General features: G+C 60.7%; 1 protein-coding gene across 2 annotated transcripts; it reads right to left on the bottom strand.

Moving 5' to 3' along the window:
* Positions 1–583: 583 nt before the first annotated feature.
* Rps6kl1 (ribosomal protein S6 kinase-like 1) lies at positions 584–14144 on the bottom strand. Of its 2 annotated transcripts, XM_005409384.2 has the most exons (11): positions 13855–14144; positions 13444–13728; positions 11942–12066; positions 11244–11336; positions 5937–5984; positions 5440–5572; positions 4061–4672; positions 3637–3726; positions 3424–3506; positions 2214–2309; positions 584–1868 (listed from the first exon to the last, which is right to left on the bottom strand). In XM_005409384.2, the coding sequence occupies exons 2-11, from the start codon at positions 13706–13708 to the stop codon at positions 1611–1613; spliced, it is 1803 nt and encodes a 600-aa protein (XP_005409441.1). In that variant the 5' UTR covers positions 13709–13728; positions 13855–14144; the 3' UTR covers positions 584–1610. The 2 variants fall into 2 exon arrangements, with proteins under 2 accessions (XP_005409441.1, XP_005409442.1); XM_005409385.2 differs by having other exon boundaries at positions 1742–1948; positions 13444–14144.

The raw sequence follows: 14144 nt of genomic DNA, 5'->3' as shown, positions 1-14144 counted from the left end.
CTAGTAAGCGCAAGGTCCTGAGTTCAATTCCTGGTGCCACACACAAGAAAGAGCCAGATGTGCAGCATGTCTTGGCTGGATGACATCCACTAGTGTCTTGCACTTCATGAAGCAGTGGCTGGCAGTAGTCTGACCAGAATTGGGAGTGTAATAGGAGGAACAGGTTGGAAGCCAGCTCTGAGCAGGCACCAGGTAGGCTGCTAGAGGCCCCGTTTTCTCAGGAGCTACCATCTTCCAAGGAGTCACTGTGAAGATGAGGCCCATGTTCCATCTAGGCATCCGGATTCTTCCTGTTTTGTTTTGGAGACCAGGTCTTGCTCTGTAATTGAGGCTGACCTCAAAGTCAGCAATTCTGCCTCAGCCTCCCAAATGCAGGTATCACGGGTGTATGCCACCATGCCTTGCTCCTCCATCTTATTTCCCATAGAGCCCTGTACCCAAAACACCCCACTTCCCCTGAGGCTGCTCTGCAGGGGCACAGGTTGCTTCTTAGCAGGGCCCAGGTTCACTCTTCAACACATCTAAGGGAGCTCTGACTGCGCCTACCCGGCTGGTAGCTCACTGCATGAATAATGCAAAGCCATCACAGGAAGAGCGGGTTTTATTGGGGGATGGGCAGGCCCGAGGGACAGACAAGATGTAGAAGAGAGGGAGCTGGCTACAGGCCGTGTTGGTGTGTCCATCCGTTGTCATGTCCGTACTCCGCCCCACCCCAGGGAGTCTGAGTTGCTCAAGAGTTGAACCTGTGGCGGACGTTCCACGTGGCAGTGGTTAAGACTGGTGGGAATGAGGGCGTGGTGGTGCATGCCTGTAACTCCTGCACTCGGGAGGCTGAGGCAGGAGGGAAGGAGCTAGGGGCAGAGGTGTCCTGAAGTTTGTCTTGCTGCCACAGCCCAGTGACAGGTGGTAAGTCCTGAGCAGCCTCAAATCTGGAAGAGTTGTTTTTGAGGTACTCAACTCCAGTTCTTTAGAGACCAGAAGCATCTTGCTTCTGACCAAGAGTAATCACGTGTTGTGTGGTTCTCATTCTAGAAGAGGGTAAAGTCACTCACAGTGGGCCGTGAATAGAGTAGAACCTCATGACCAAAACGCAGACAGGTGAAGAGAACAATTCCTGAGAGGGAACTCTTGATGGGCGTGACCTGCCCTCGCTTCTCCAGCCCGCGGGCCCAGGCCAGGCTCCCCGACACGGGCGGCCGGGGAGGGCGCACTCACCCTCCTCAGACCTGCTCTCATGGCAGAGCTGTGTCTCCACCCCGCTTTGCTCTCCAAAGCCTGACACCACGGCTAGGGGGCCTGGGCAGGAGTGGAGGGTGCCCCATCCTGCCCCCACCCGCCCCACTCCACCGCCAGTGCCTGCTTCCTGCCTCCCGTCCCGAGGGCAGCCTCTGGTGGGAGCCGCCCGCTCTCGTGACGAAGACAGTCAGGGCAGCCCTAATTTGGGCCGCTGTGCCCGTGGCTCAGTCTCCTGGGACGCCGCTCCCGAGATGACCCAGGTGGCAGTGAGTCACAAGAGCTTGAGGTAGGCTCAGCAGGCGGTCGGTCCGGAGCCTGCGACGAAGCGGCACCCTCGAGCGCGGCGGGTCTGTGTGAAGGTACTCGGTATGCGCTCAACAGGAGTCCGCTGACATGGGTGGAAAGGGTGAGCCTTGCTGCCCCCTCCTCGTAGCTTTTGGAGCAGAGGCAATGACTGCTTCTGAGGCCCAAACGGAGCTGAGCAGGAAAGGCCCTACGTCCTTGGCCTGAAGCTCACGGGGCTGAGGGACCAGCCCTGGGTAACACGCAGACGGTGGAGATCCGGGCCACGCCAGCAGTTTTCTTGCCCACTGTGCCGCTCTTACCCTACCAGTCTGCTCCACTGGATAGCGCTGAAGAAGGGATGGGACTTGAGTTTGCCTACGCCACCTCCTCTGGACCCCAGGCGCCTCACGGGATCAAACTGCAGCAGCTGCAGGGACAGGCGGGTCAGCGCCGCACAGGCCTTCACCCCCACTGGCAGCAGGGCTCCCATCTCCAGGGGCTCCTTTCACCGTGGCCCCTGGGGCTCATTCTCGGCGACACAGCCCACAGCCCCGTTTGTGGGGGGACGGTGGTGGTGGCTGGGTTCCGATCTATGGAAACCCTAGTGCCCTTCACACATGGTTGTGGGGATTCTGTACCCCCCACCCCTCCCCACAGGCCAAGAAGTCACTCTAGCCCAGGCTGTAGCTCACCTCAGTCAGCAGGGAGGCTGCTGGGCGACTGAGCCCCTCTGGCAGCTGGAGATGGGTGTGGGCCTGGAATCCTGAGGGGTGGCTCTGGGACAGTGCCTGCGAGGACACAAGCAGGGCCTCTGAGGAGGCAACCCCGGGCAGGTCTGCATCCAGGTGTAGCCAGGAGCGTTTCCCCACGTGTGGGTCATATCCCACAGGCATGATGATGTCCGTAGCTGCTTGCTAGACCCCTGACATGCAGCAAAGACAAGCAGCCTCCAAGAAAAAGGGGCTTGTGCTGAGTTCAGATTTGAACCACGGTCAGGGGCCCTCTGGCTGCACACTTGTTAGACGCATGGACCTTGGCTTTCCGTCAGGGCAGGCACAGGGTGAGCCCTGAAATGTCTCCTCACAGAAAAGGCTCCATGGGCTACTACTCATCTGACAGCAAGCCAGGCGTGCTGCCCTCGTGCCATCGGGGTATAGCAACAGAAGAGCGAGGCCATTCCAGACCCCAACGTGAGCCTGGGAGAGCAGAGGGCCTGTCTGGAGCTGCAAGTAGGCCAGGAGCCCTGGGCAACAGAGGTGTGGGAGACTGGGAAAGCCGTGCAGGGCCCTGGGGAATGGGACGAAAGCAGGGACAAGGAGGGACTGGCCACACCTGGACATCAGGCCACAACTCACGCACTGTTTCCTGCTCAAATGCAATGTGGCCCATCCCTTGCTGCCCAGCCTCGCTGGCCCCAGATGCACTGCTGAGCTCATCCATGCAAAGACAGAGGTCAGAGCTGCCCCTCGGGCAGGAAGGTGTGCAGGGGCAACCGGCGCTCTGGACAGGGCAGCTCTCCCATCCTCCAGCTAAGACCTGGGGGCACAGCCCCTGAGGGTGGGAAGAGTGAGCAGTGGGGCGCAGAGGTTGGGGTGACCTGCGGCTTCCAAGGAGCAAGGGCTGTGTGGGACCCACCGTCTCAACCAGGCCGGCTGGTCTAGAAACCCTTCCCAGCTGTCTCAGCTTGCTTTCCAAAAGCGGAGTCTCATCAGCTGCCACCCCCGGTGTGGCGGGGGCGCTGCGTGTGCCTGCGGCTGGTGGCGACCACGTCTCTGTCTGCGCCTGCGGCTTGGGGGCTGGCGGGGCACCCACCCCGGGACCAGGTCTTAAAGAACCAGGCAGCTTCCGCCCAGATCCTCAGTGGACTGAGCCCTGCCACCTGCACTCCGCCCAGCTACTCACCACTCCCGTCAGCAGCTCATACAGTATCGCGCCAAAGCTCCACCAGTCACAGGCTTCGGTCAGCTCAGCAAGGCCACCCACCTCTGCAGGTGAAACACACGCCCCTGCCTCACTCAGCCCTCTCCGCTGTCCTCAGACACCTCCCACCCTGTCACGCTCGGCCCCCAGGCTCAGCCCACACAAGGCACCCAAGATCCAGGGGCCGCTTCTTGCCTGGGGCGCTGTAGAGGCGGTCCACCGCCTCCCTGCAGCTCTGAGGCTCCACTTCTGACCACTGGCCGAAGTAGGTGAGCCGGAGGTGACCTTCTCGTCCAGTGTGAGGGGCGGGTGAGGGGGACAAAGGTTGAGGAGAGCATCAACGAGCCGCTGGCGTGGGGCAGGCAGTGCCAGGGCTGCCCTGACGGTGACCAGGGCAGGAGCCAAGAGCTGTGCTGGCAGAATCTCCCTGAGGACAAGGCCCTGGGGACCCGAAGACCACGGGTATTCCTGGGGGCTGTGCCTTAGACACACGGGGACTAGGGAACCCAGACGCAGGCAGCGTCCTGCGTGGAAGGTCAGTGCAGGCGGGGGAGCAGTGGGTAGTCTCGGGTCCCTTGACTCGGGCTTCCCGGCAGGGGCAGCGTGGCCAGGGTCCTACCTGCCCGGTCCAGGAGCAGGTTCCGGGGGTTGAGGTCCCGGCACAGCAGCCCCTGCTCATGCAGCGCCTCCAGCGCCACCAGCATCTCCGCCGCCCACCGCGCCGCCTGCTCCTCCGCCACACTCCAGGCCGCGCGGCCGCACGCCTGGCCGGGCCTGTCCGCTGCTGGGCGGCTCTGACCTCTGCCTCGGCCGCAGCCCCGCAGCACCCGGCCAGCCCCCTCACGGACCCACGGCGGCCCCCGGGGGCCCCCAGGGTCTTCATGCTGGCCAGCCCGCCGGGCTTGCAGGTGAAAGGGGCCCCCTGGGGCTTCCGTGAGGTCCAAGGAGCAGGAAGGGCTGGCTCTGGCTACGGATTCACGCTCAGGCTCTCCTGGGGCCCGGAGGGGCAGCGCCTCCCCGGCTGGGGCGGCTGAGGGAAGGCTCTGAGAAGTCCAAGGCTGCTCCAGAGGGGTTCTGTCCTGCGCGGTGGTGTGGCCCCGGGGGAGCCGTGCTGGGGTCAGGAGACTGAGGCAGGCATTGAGTGGGGCCCCCATCTTCTGAGTGGAGCCAGGCCGGAGGCCAGAATGCTGGGGCTGTGCCTGGGACAGCAGGTGGGACCAGAGAGTGCCTCCTGGGCCGGGCAGACAGAGCAAGCACGGGAAGGAAAGGAGTGTGGGCCCCAGGGCCGGGCCAGCCCCACCCCACCCCACCCCACCCCAGGCACGGCCCTTGGCCTCCGGGTCCTGCCCTGCTCAGCGTCCTCACCCCGGCCGCCTCTTTCCCTTCCACCTGGACACCCACCTCCCTCCGCTCAGCCCAGCTAGAGGCCTCGCAGCAGCACCCCACAGCGGCTGAGCCTCCAGGGAGAGGTGAGGTGTCTACAGCTAGTGGCCTTGACTTGGGAGGTGGGCTCGCCAGCACTCAAAATTTGTATTTTCTTCTCTTTAGGAAGGAGGGCATAACCAAACGTAAAGGGCAGGCGGGGATCCTACAATGACTACATCATAACCCCAGGGTGTACCTCATCTAAAAACTCCCTGTGACTGTAACTGCTACGAGGGCCATGTCTGGTCCTCTCAGCTGTGGGGACCAGCTCTCTGTGGTGTAGCCACTTTGAAGATTAGCACAAGCCAGAAGGAAAAGAGGCAAGACCCGAGGAAACGGCGCAGGAGGCAGCTGCACAAACGCCCTCCTGCCTGCACAGCTGTAGACACCCTCGCCCGCTCCCTTGGCACCACACCGAGGCCCGTGGCGGCCTGCCCCTGCTGCCAGCCTCCAGTCTGTGCTGCACATCTGGTGCAAGCCACCCCCTCCTTGGGGCTCTGCGCTTGAAGGGGTGGGTAAGGCCCATACCCTGAAGGCCTGAGGAGCTGACAGAGGTCTCTCAGGCTCCCTCACCTTGCACGTGCTCCAGGTGCAAGAAGATGGAGTCCTCACTCACGAAGTACCGCAGCAGCTTTGTCATGTAGGGGACCCCATGCGGGATCACGGTCAGCCGCTCCCGGCTCGCCACCTGACACCTGGGCAGACTCTGGGCGGGGCAGGCCACGCAGATCAGCTGCAGCCAGGCCAGAGGCTACTGCTGCTAGGGGAAATCCTAGCCCGGGCTTCAGGTGCAGCCGGATGAGCGGTGGGAGGCACTGGGGGAGCAATGCTCCCGCCAACTCCGGGCCTGGCCCTGACCCTCACCTCCCCCTTGGCCCCCATGTGCTCCACTCTCCCGGCCGAGGAGTTTGCCTGTGTATCTGTCTGTCCTGCAGGCAGGGGCTCAGAGTCAGAACAAGCAGCTTTTGGATTTGGAGGCCAGGGGGGTTCCAGGTGCACATTCTGGGGAAGGGGCTCCCTTGCGAACATCCCAGGGGTCTGTAGTGTGGCAGGGGCGGGGCGGCACCTGCCTTCACCACGAAGGTCCCTCCAGTGGCCGGGTCTTGGACCAGCTGCACCTGCCAAAGCAAGTCCAGAAGGTGGGGGTCAAGGCATGCTCGCTGCCTGGCTCTCCCACTAGGCCGAGTCGCTCCTGGGCTAGGACAGGAGGCCAGACTTCGGCGGCACGGGACAGCGCTGCCCCAAGCCCATGTCCACCCTGCCCTGCTCGGCCTGCGGGTCTCAGCCCAGCACTGCTTCCTCCAGCGGTGGTTGTGTGCCAGCCACACAAGAGCTGAGGCAGAAAGATCACTTGAGCCTACGAGTGCGAGGCTAGCCTGGGCAACACGGCAAAAATGCGACCTAGAGGGCATCTTCAGGGAGCAGCCAGCCATCTCCTTCTCGTGCTGGTTTTGGTTACAGTCACTGATCTGCCTGTTGCTTGTCCAGGGCTTGGCTTGGAGTCGGGTCCTTGACTCACACGGGGAGGCAGGGCTGGGCCCCGCCGTAGGTGGGGTGAGGGAGGCACGTGGGTGTATCGGGGGGAAGGCGGAGGGTTCAGCCCAGATGCAGGGCGTGTGGCAGCAAGACAGCAACCGGTGTTTTCTGGGCCCCAGGCCTGTCCTGCCCTGCCTGCTGGGGAGTGGGAGCCAGGTCCTGCGGCCAGGCTGCCGGCCAGTGGTGAAGGCTGCAGTCCAGGATTAGGGGAGAGAAAAGGTCACTGGGTTCAAAGCTCGGGTGAGTGAACTGATTTTCTCATCCACCAAAGGGAAGTTATGAATGCCCACCCCGCCGCCGTTACTGTCTGGAGGCCACAAGGGGGACGGCGCTGTGTGAGCAGAGGTGGTGAGGACAGCAAGCTTTGCCAGTCACGCTTGGAACCCTGGTCCTCTTCACTGCAAGAAGGGGTCACAGCAGTTCCTCCTTCAGAGGGTCAGAGCGTGTGGGGGAGCGGCGGATAAGCAGATGGCACATCACGCACAGCAGGTATCGCCAGCGTCACTGCAGAAGGGACCAACGCTGGCTACAAGGTGCTTACTCTGTGCTACGCAGTTTCCATAGGTTATCTTACCCCCGTAACCCTCCGTTACTAGAGATCCACTTTATTGAGGACGAGGCTGAGGTTCCGAGGGGTGATACTGCCTACTTACGACCCCCCTGCTAACAAGGGGGCAGTGAGGCTGGTCCCCGAGGCTGGACCACTTCACTGCAACTAGGGCACAACCAGGTGACCCTGCTAAGTGCCTTCCCTCTGCGCCTGTCTCCCTATCACCAATAAAAGGAAGCAGTCACGGACTAGATGAGCACCTGCCCCACAAGGCAGGCGTCTCCTTCAACCACCAGAGGGCTCCCCTCCGCCAGCCAGCGAGAGCTCCGCCTGGCCTTGGCCCCTTGACCACACTTGCGCAATGTTTGAAAGGGAAAGGCAGAAAACTGCGGACATTTCAGAGAGCAGAGTTTCCCACAAGCCCTAACACCCCGGATAATCCCCCACTGTCTCTCGCCAAGGGGGATTCCCCACCTTGTCCTGAGCAAACCGCTCTGATTTACAGCCCCAAAACCAGCAGTGGAAGGTTGCAAAGGCAGAAATACAACTTGACCCCTACATCCGAAGAATTCTGTTTTAAAAATACACTAAAACCTAACTATTTACCTGGGAGGAATTAGATAAAAAAATTAAAAGAAGTGATTATCCTGGAGTTAGGTAAGGCGGTAAGGTTTTTGTTTTGTTCTCTTTTCTTTATTTTTGTTTTAAACTCCTTTCTCTTCATTCTGTCTCAAAAGGGCAGCGGAGGGGCATTTTCCCGTTAGTGCAACCAAACAAACAAATCCTTTGCTTAGCGCCTTGGAGGACCGAACACTACCTCGTACTTGGCCTCCATGAACCTCAGCGTCACTGCAGGACAATTATTAAAATGCAGCACTGTCCAAGAGAACTCTCTGCCGTGACAGAGAGAGCTGCATTTGTGCACGGCCCTTAGCGTCCTGCGGCATCGCCTCTCAAGATCAAGCGTAGCCTCGCGTGGCTACTGAGCCCTTGAGATGTGGCTCGTGTAGCTGAGATACAGACGACTTTGGTTTTTTTCTGGAGACAGCGTCTCACTGTGTAGCACAGGCTGGCTTCCAACTCACAGTGATCTTCCTGTCTCAGCTTCCTGAGTGCTGGGATCACAGGTGTGCACCGCCACACCCAGCTTCCATAGAATACTATTTATATTATTATTAATGCAAACAATCTTACATGATTAGTAACAAGTGTGTCTGACAGCACAGCATAATGGACAGTGGCTCTGAGAACTTACTGCTCGATAAGTGACGACATTTTGTCACAAACTGTCAGGGGAACTTTATAATGTACACCCCTTTTATTATTGATTGATTGTATTTTTGAGACAGGGTCTCACTATGCAGTTCAGGCTGGCCTTGAACTCACTTTGTAACCCAGGCTGACCTCAAACTCCCAGTGATCTTACTTCAGCCCCGAGTGCTGGGACTACAAGCGTGTGCCACCACGCCTGGTGTCCACCTTTTTAAAAAAAGTGACGTTTTTCTTTTCTTTTTAAAGAATCCCACTAAGTACTGGGTCTCAGAGACATTTAAAACTTTGGTGAAACACAATAAAATCCCTTGTCTAAAGCCATCCAAACTGTGTAAGCCCTAGGAGGACTCTCCCAGTGCAAACAAGTCCAAAAAGCTTCAAACAGGTTCTCAAACTCAAAGGCCCACAAGGTGGGTGGGTGGAGCCGGAGGGGGCAGCTGAGAACGGGAGGCTGAGTCCTATCTGAAACGGGCAGCCCCTCCTCAGACCCCTGCTGCCACATGGGAATGCAAACCGTGCATTTCCAAATCTGATTTTTCAAAAGAAGCCGGAAATCTGGACTTTTATATAAAATTTGCACATTTTAAAATGTTGGTAACAATTAAAACCAAAAAAGCACCCCTGTTTGAGCCAAAAAACAAAAAACAAGAAGTGACTTGGATGACTTTTTCTTTCTCTTGCCCAACTCAGAGCCTGGCTCCTGGAAGAGGCGCAGCAGAAACAGGGTGACATCTCCCAGGCTCCCCAAGGACACGCTCCTGGGCATCTGGTCTGCTATCAGGTCTCTGCCCCACTCAGCTTCCTGCTCCGTGCTGCCCCTGCCCCTGGAGGAACCTCTGCAGTCCCTAGAGATTCAACGTCCAGTCCAGCCAAGCCCAACAGCTGGAGAACAGACTGTCCTGAGCAATCCCTGTTCTCCCTCCTGGGCCTAGGAGAAGCCACTGGCCAGGACTGGCCCGCGACCCAGCTCTGCCTGGCGTAGAGCTGGAGAGTGGACCCAGTAGGTTGGGGGTAGTGTTACATAACTGTAATCCTAGCACTCAGGGAGGCTGAAGCAGGAGGATCACAGGTTCCAGCCCAGACTGGGCAACTTAGTGACTTAGTAAGACCTTATCTCAAATAAAAAATTACATACAAAGGGCTGGGGATGGAGGTCAGTGTGAAGGCCCTGGATTCAATGCCCAGCGCCAGAAAAAAGAAAGAAAAGAACAGAACAGGCGCAGTGGCCTTAGCACATTTTCCAATTTGGGGAAAGTTCTGCTTCTGGCGTGGGCATGACCCACGAGAAGGAAACGGGATCTTAGGAGGGAGCTGGATTCCACAGGAGTCCCTGAGAGGGAAAAAGGAGACAGGAACCTGGAGGCAGAATGTGCGGGTACACCTTCACTCGTGCACAGCCTCGGAGCGAGGGCTGTTTGCAACGTGTGGGGTGCAAGTGTGTCCTGGGCTTAAACAAGTCTGGGGAATTCTGTACCACACAGCCTTCCTCAAAGAGGTTCCCAGGATATATTTGGACCCTAACAGCTCTGAGAGCTCCTATAATTAAAAAAAAACAGCAATGCAATTTAACTCGCTTTCTCAACCTCACTCAGCAGAGAAGCCCCTTCCTTCTGACAAGAGTGCTCAGGGTTTCTCAGAGAACACTGTCCGCCCCTCCCCAGCGCGGCAGGCAGGAGCTGTGGGCCTTCCCCCGCCCGGGCCTGTGCCAGGGGCCGGTGAGCAGCAGCCAGGGCACAGCCCGGGCCGGGAACCTGCGCCCACTCTTGTCACACTGAGCCACGCGGCACCCATTCAACGTCTGAGCATGGGCCAGGCCTTTCCCCCAAATTGTTTCATTTTCCTCCCAGGACCCCGCCTTGGGGGAGAAGCCCCACCCCACTTTAGAGGAAACCAAAGCTCACAGCAGTGGCGGACCTGACGCTATGCACTGCCCTCCGGGGAGCACCCCACCCTCTCACATGGGGGCGACACGCTGGTCTCCTTTTCTCTCTGGACCCCCAGACCCACCAAAGTCATTTCACAGGTATTCTACTAGATTCCTGGGTTCGACACTAGGAAGTGTGACACCACAGGCCTGGGTGGAGTCCACGCATCTGTGTTCCCCGGAAGCTCTCCAGATGACCTCCAGCTCGTGGCCAGTCTGGGAAAGAACGACTTTGGGGACTACTCAGAGACCCTTTGTTGGGGACAAAGGAAAACCTGACGCTGGGTTGTTTCTCATTGGACCTGTCCGTCCCTCTGACCCCCGCTCCCCAAAATCATACATCTTCTCCTCCACACCCCGGTACCGGGATTCGAACTCACGACCTCACGCTTGCCAGGCAGGCGCTGTGCCGCCGAGTTAAATCCCCAGCCCAAGGATCATACATCTTCCTGTCTGCTCTGAGTTAAGCGAAAGGGTACGGGGCCAGGATGAGTGTGCAGTGCCAGAAGAAAGAACAGAGCTGCCACAGTCCTGGACAGCCAGCCCAGCTGCCCCGGACCAGTGTGGGCTCCTAAAGCCAAAGCCCACTCCTCCCTCCGGCCCACTTCTGAGGCCAAGCCCGCCTGGACCCCAGTCCTCCTGGCGGCCCAAGGCCCCGGCCCACAGCCCCGAGAGGCAGCCAGGGCGGTGGGGGGCTCGGCGTGGGGCTGCCTGTGGCCATCTCCCTGCCCCGGAGGACGGGTTTGTGGACTTTCTGGGCTCAGCCCTGGGGCACACAGGGAGCGCAGTGCGGGGCCTGCGGCAGTGGGAGTGGGCAGGGCAGGCGGAGCTGGCAGGGTGCCCTGCAGCACAGCTTCTCCACGGTCTCTTTGGGTTTTCTGTGTCTGAGTGGAGGATGGGGAGGGAAGCGGCCTGTCTCCTCTCAGTGCCACGTTTGTCACTCCAGGACCTGACTGAGGCACGCTGGGCGGGGGTGAGGCCAGGGGGCTGCCCTCCTCTGACTGGCCACCGCCCCCGGAAGAACTGCAGCCAGCGCTGCAGCCCCCTTCCACCACACCGCGCCTCTCTCCCACGCAAGGGTGCCCAGGCACTGACCTTGTCGATGACCCCGATCACGCGGCAGCCCCTCAGCTGCTCCAGGGCAGAGCTCAGCGTGCGGATGGGCCGGAGCCGGAGGCTGCTGAACCCCTGCAGAGGAGGGAGACAGAGCCACAGGCAGCCTCAGGAAATGAGGCCTCAGAAATGAGGCCCAAGCGAGGGAGTTGGCTTTGGCTGGTCAGGGGGCCGGCTGCCTCTTCGCTCAGCCCCCAGCCAGCCCCCCAAGGCCCGGGAAGTTCAGAGGGCTTCGGAAGCCCCCTCTCAAAAGGCCCACCCACGGGGGCAGAACGTTCCCTGGGGAAGGGGCAGGAAATGTGGGCTCGGGACATGCCTAGGACACTGCCGCCAGCTCTGGGGAAAGGTGGCCTCCAAGACACTGCAAGCCCAGGACACGTAGGGCAGGTGTGCAAGCCTGCACACGCTGGGAAGTGTGTGTACACGGTGAACCTGCCACGTGCCCTGGGTCCCAGGCACACGTGTGTGCACCCATTCATAGGCACACACGTGCTCCCGGCTCATGGCCAGCCCGTTCCTGACAGGGCAGTCAGAGGCCTTCAGTCAGGGTCCGGGAACTGACGACGTGAGGGCGTAGGAGCGGGACCCAGGACAGCAGACTCAGCCCCCTCTCCCCGTTGTTACCGCCCCGCAGGGCAGGGCGGGCTCGGCTCAGGCCTTCTCTGGGAGGGCGCCCTCACCGCGTCAGGGCTGCGGCCGCCGCCCAGCCTCCGCTGCAGGTGGCAGTTGAAGATCTCCTCGGCCCGCCGCAGGTACTTGGTAATTTTCAGTTTTACTGCCTCGCGCCGCTCCTTGTTGGGGTCCACTGTGGGGGGAGCGGGGACGAAGGTCGCCAACGCCTTCCCTGGCCCAACCCTGGCCTTGGCCGAGGGCTGAGACGCCAGCTCCCATCGCCCGCCCTCCGCCCGCCACGGCTGAGGAGTCCGTTTCCAAGGCTGCTTCTGCAGACCGTTCCCAAGCCCTGGTCTGTGCGGGAGGCCGGCAGGGGAGGAGGAAAGCCCACGGCAAGAGGAGCCTGCGAGCCAAGGTCCCCCTCAGCTACCGCCACCTCACAGCAGGTGCAGGCACCTCGCGGAGCCCCTGCAGCCCAGAGCTCCGGCCGGGGCGGACAGCTCCTCACGCACAACACGCCCCTGAGAAGGGGCGGTGCAGGGGTTTCCACGCCCCGAGTTTTAGAAGAGAAGCTTCAGAGGGCACCGGCTCCTCCATCTCCCTGCCGTGTCATAAAGGCAAAGGACTCCACTGCACAGGCCTGCGGCCCAGACCTGGAGGGGTCTCTTCCGCAGGCGTAGGAGGGCTAAGTCGGGCCCACTCCTGCCCACAGCCTAGCCTCAAGCCCTCAGGGGTCTCAAGCAGGCCTCAGCACCGCCTCTGCCCCAGTGAGGCAATGCTCCACTCTGCCCGAGCAGGCGTCCCCTCTCCTGCGGGCTGCGCAGCCTGCGCCGCCCTCTGGAGCCCCAGCAGGCCTCCGCCGGACAGCCCACCCTCTGCTGCCCTGCTCGTACGTTCACTTCACTTCCAGAAATGTCCCGGGCCGGCCCAGCCCGGCCTCAGTTTCCCCTTCCCTTCCTTAACTGCTTCCTCACTGCTCTTCCCGCCTGGGTCGTTATCAACTCATCAGTCACCCCCCAACCCCACCCCAACTCCCAGCATCCCAGCTGGACAGCATCCCAGCCCGGGTCCTGGGATGGTCAAATACAGTGGGCACCCGGAGCCAACGCTGCCAAGGCTAATCCAACCCCTGCTGTGCCCCTGCTAGCTGTGGAGCCTTGAGCAAGCTGTTTAACTGCCCCATGCCTCTGTTTATCCATTTGGAAAATGAATATTAAAAAAATGGTTCCTGCTGGGCACAGTGGTGCACATCTGTACTTTCAGCACTCAGGAGGCTGAGGCAGGAGGACCACTTGAACCCAGGAGTTCTAGACCAGCTTGAGCAACAAAATGAGACTCTGGCTCAAAAAAACACTTCCTACATTTTTGTAACTACCTGCAACAATAATAATTTCTATTACTGTGAGGCTCAATGCCTGGCATACAGGAGCTGCTTAATAAATGCTAACTACCACTGTCCTTCACAGAGGCCCTGCAGCTAGCATAGCGGCCCCCACCAGGGTGGAGTGACAGAGGGCATCACTGGCCAAGGACAGGGCCCTTTCCCACCTGTCCCGGCCCTGGCCCTCACCGTGCACCCCACGGAGCAGCACATCCACGCCGTTCTGGTAGTGGTTGAAGGCCGCCTCGTAGTCCTCGCTAACGTCGCGCTCCAGGGCCAGCCGGATCTGCGTGGCCGCATCCACCAGGTAGTCACACTTGGCCATGTCAGCGGCCCCCGCAGCCACGCGGCTGCGAATCTGCTCCAGGTAAGCACAGGCCTGGGATCGGGGTCGTGAGCAGAGCTCGGGCTCCAGGCCTGGGCTGGGCAGACACTCACAGGCCACCAGGCTCATGGCTGCCCCGAGGGCGGGATCTGGAAGAAGCCAGTGCATCAGCGAGGTCCCAGCTGGGAGCCCCGCCCCCGCCTGCAGCCCGGTCCCCGCCACCGGACGTCGGGGGACCCACGTCCACCCCAAAGACGGGCGGATTCGGAGCTCACGTGGGCAGGCCCCTCGCAAGGCCAGAGCCCTCCTACGCCCCGGGTAGAGCTCTGCGATCCTCTCCTTCTGCACTTGGTTCAGCAAGCAGCCCCTGAACACCTGCTGCAGGCCTGGCGCGGGAGCGCGGGGGAGCTCTGCCCGGAGCGAGGCCGGGTGGAGCACCGGCAAGGGAAGGAGCGAACGCAGGCCACGCTCGGCTCCCCGGCGCCTGGTCGCCGCCCTGCTACCGGGCGGCGGGCTCGTCTCGGGGCGGCGCAGTGCACCTCTCCCGGGAAGGACGCCCGGCCCG

Source organism: Chinchilla lanigera, unplaced genomic scaffold, assembly GCF_000276665.1.
Source record: "Chinchilla lanigera isolate Chin_1 unplaced genomic scaffold, ChiLan1.0 scaffold00122, whole genome shotgun sequence".
NCBI lineage: Eukaryota > Metazoa > Chordata > Mammalia > Rodentia > Chinchillidae > Chinchilla > Chinchilla lanigera.
This window is presented reverse-complemented; position numbering and strand designations above follow the sequence as displayed.

Excerpts from the sequence above, each read along its gene's own strand:
- Rps6kl1 (XM_005409384.2), bottom strand. The coding sequence starts at position 13,708 with ATGAGCCTGGTGGCCTGTGAGTGTCTGCCCAGCCCAGGCCTGGAGCCC. Across the intron at positions 12,067-13,443 it reads GCTGCTCCGTGGGGTGCACG|TGGACCCCAACAAGGAGCGG; the intron begins GTGAGGGCCAGG and ends CTCCCCCCACAG. Across the intron at positions 1,869-2,213 it reads CAGCCTCCCTGCTGACTGAG|CGCTATCCAGTGGAGCAGAC; the intron begins GTGAGCTACAGC and ends TCCCTTCTTCAG.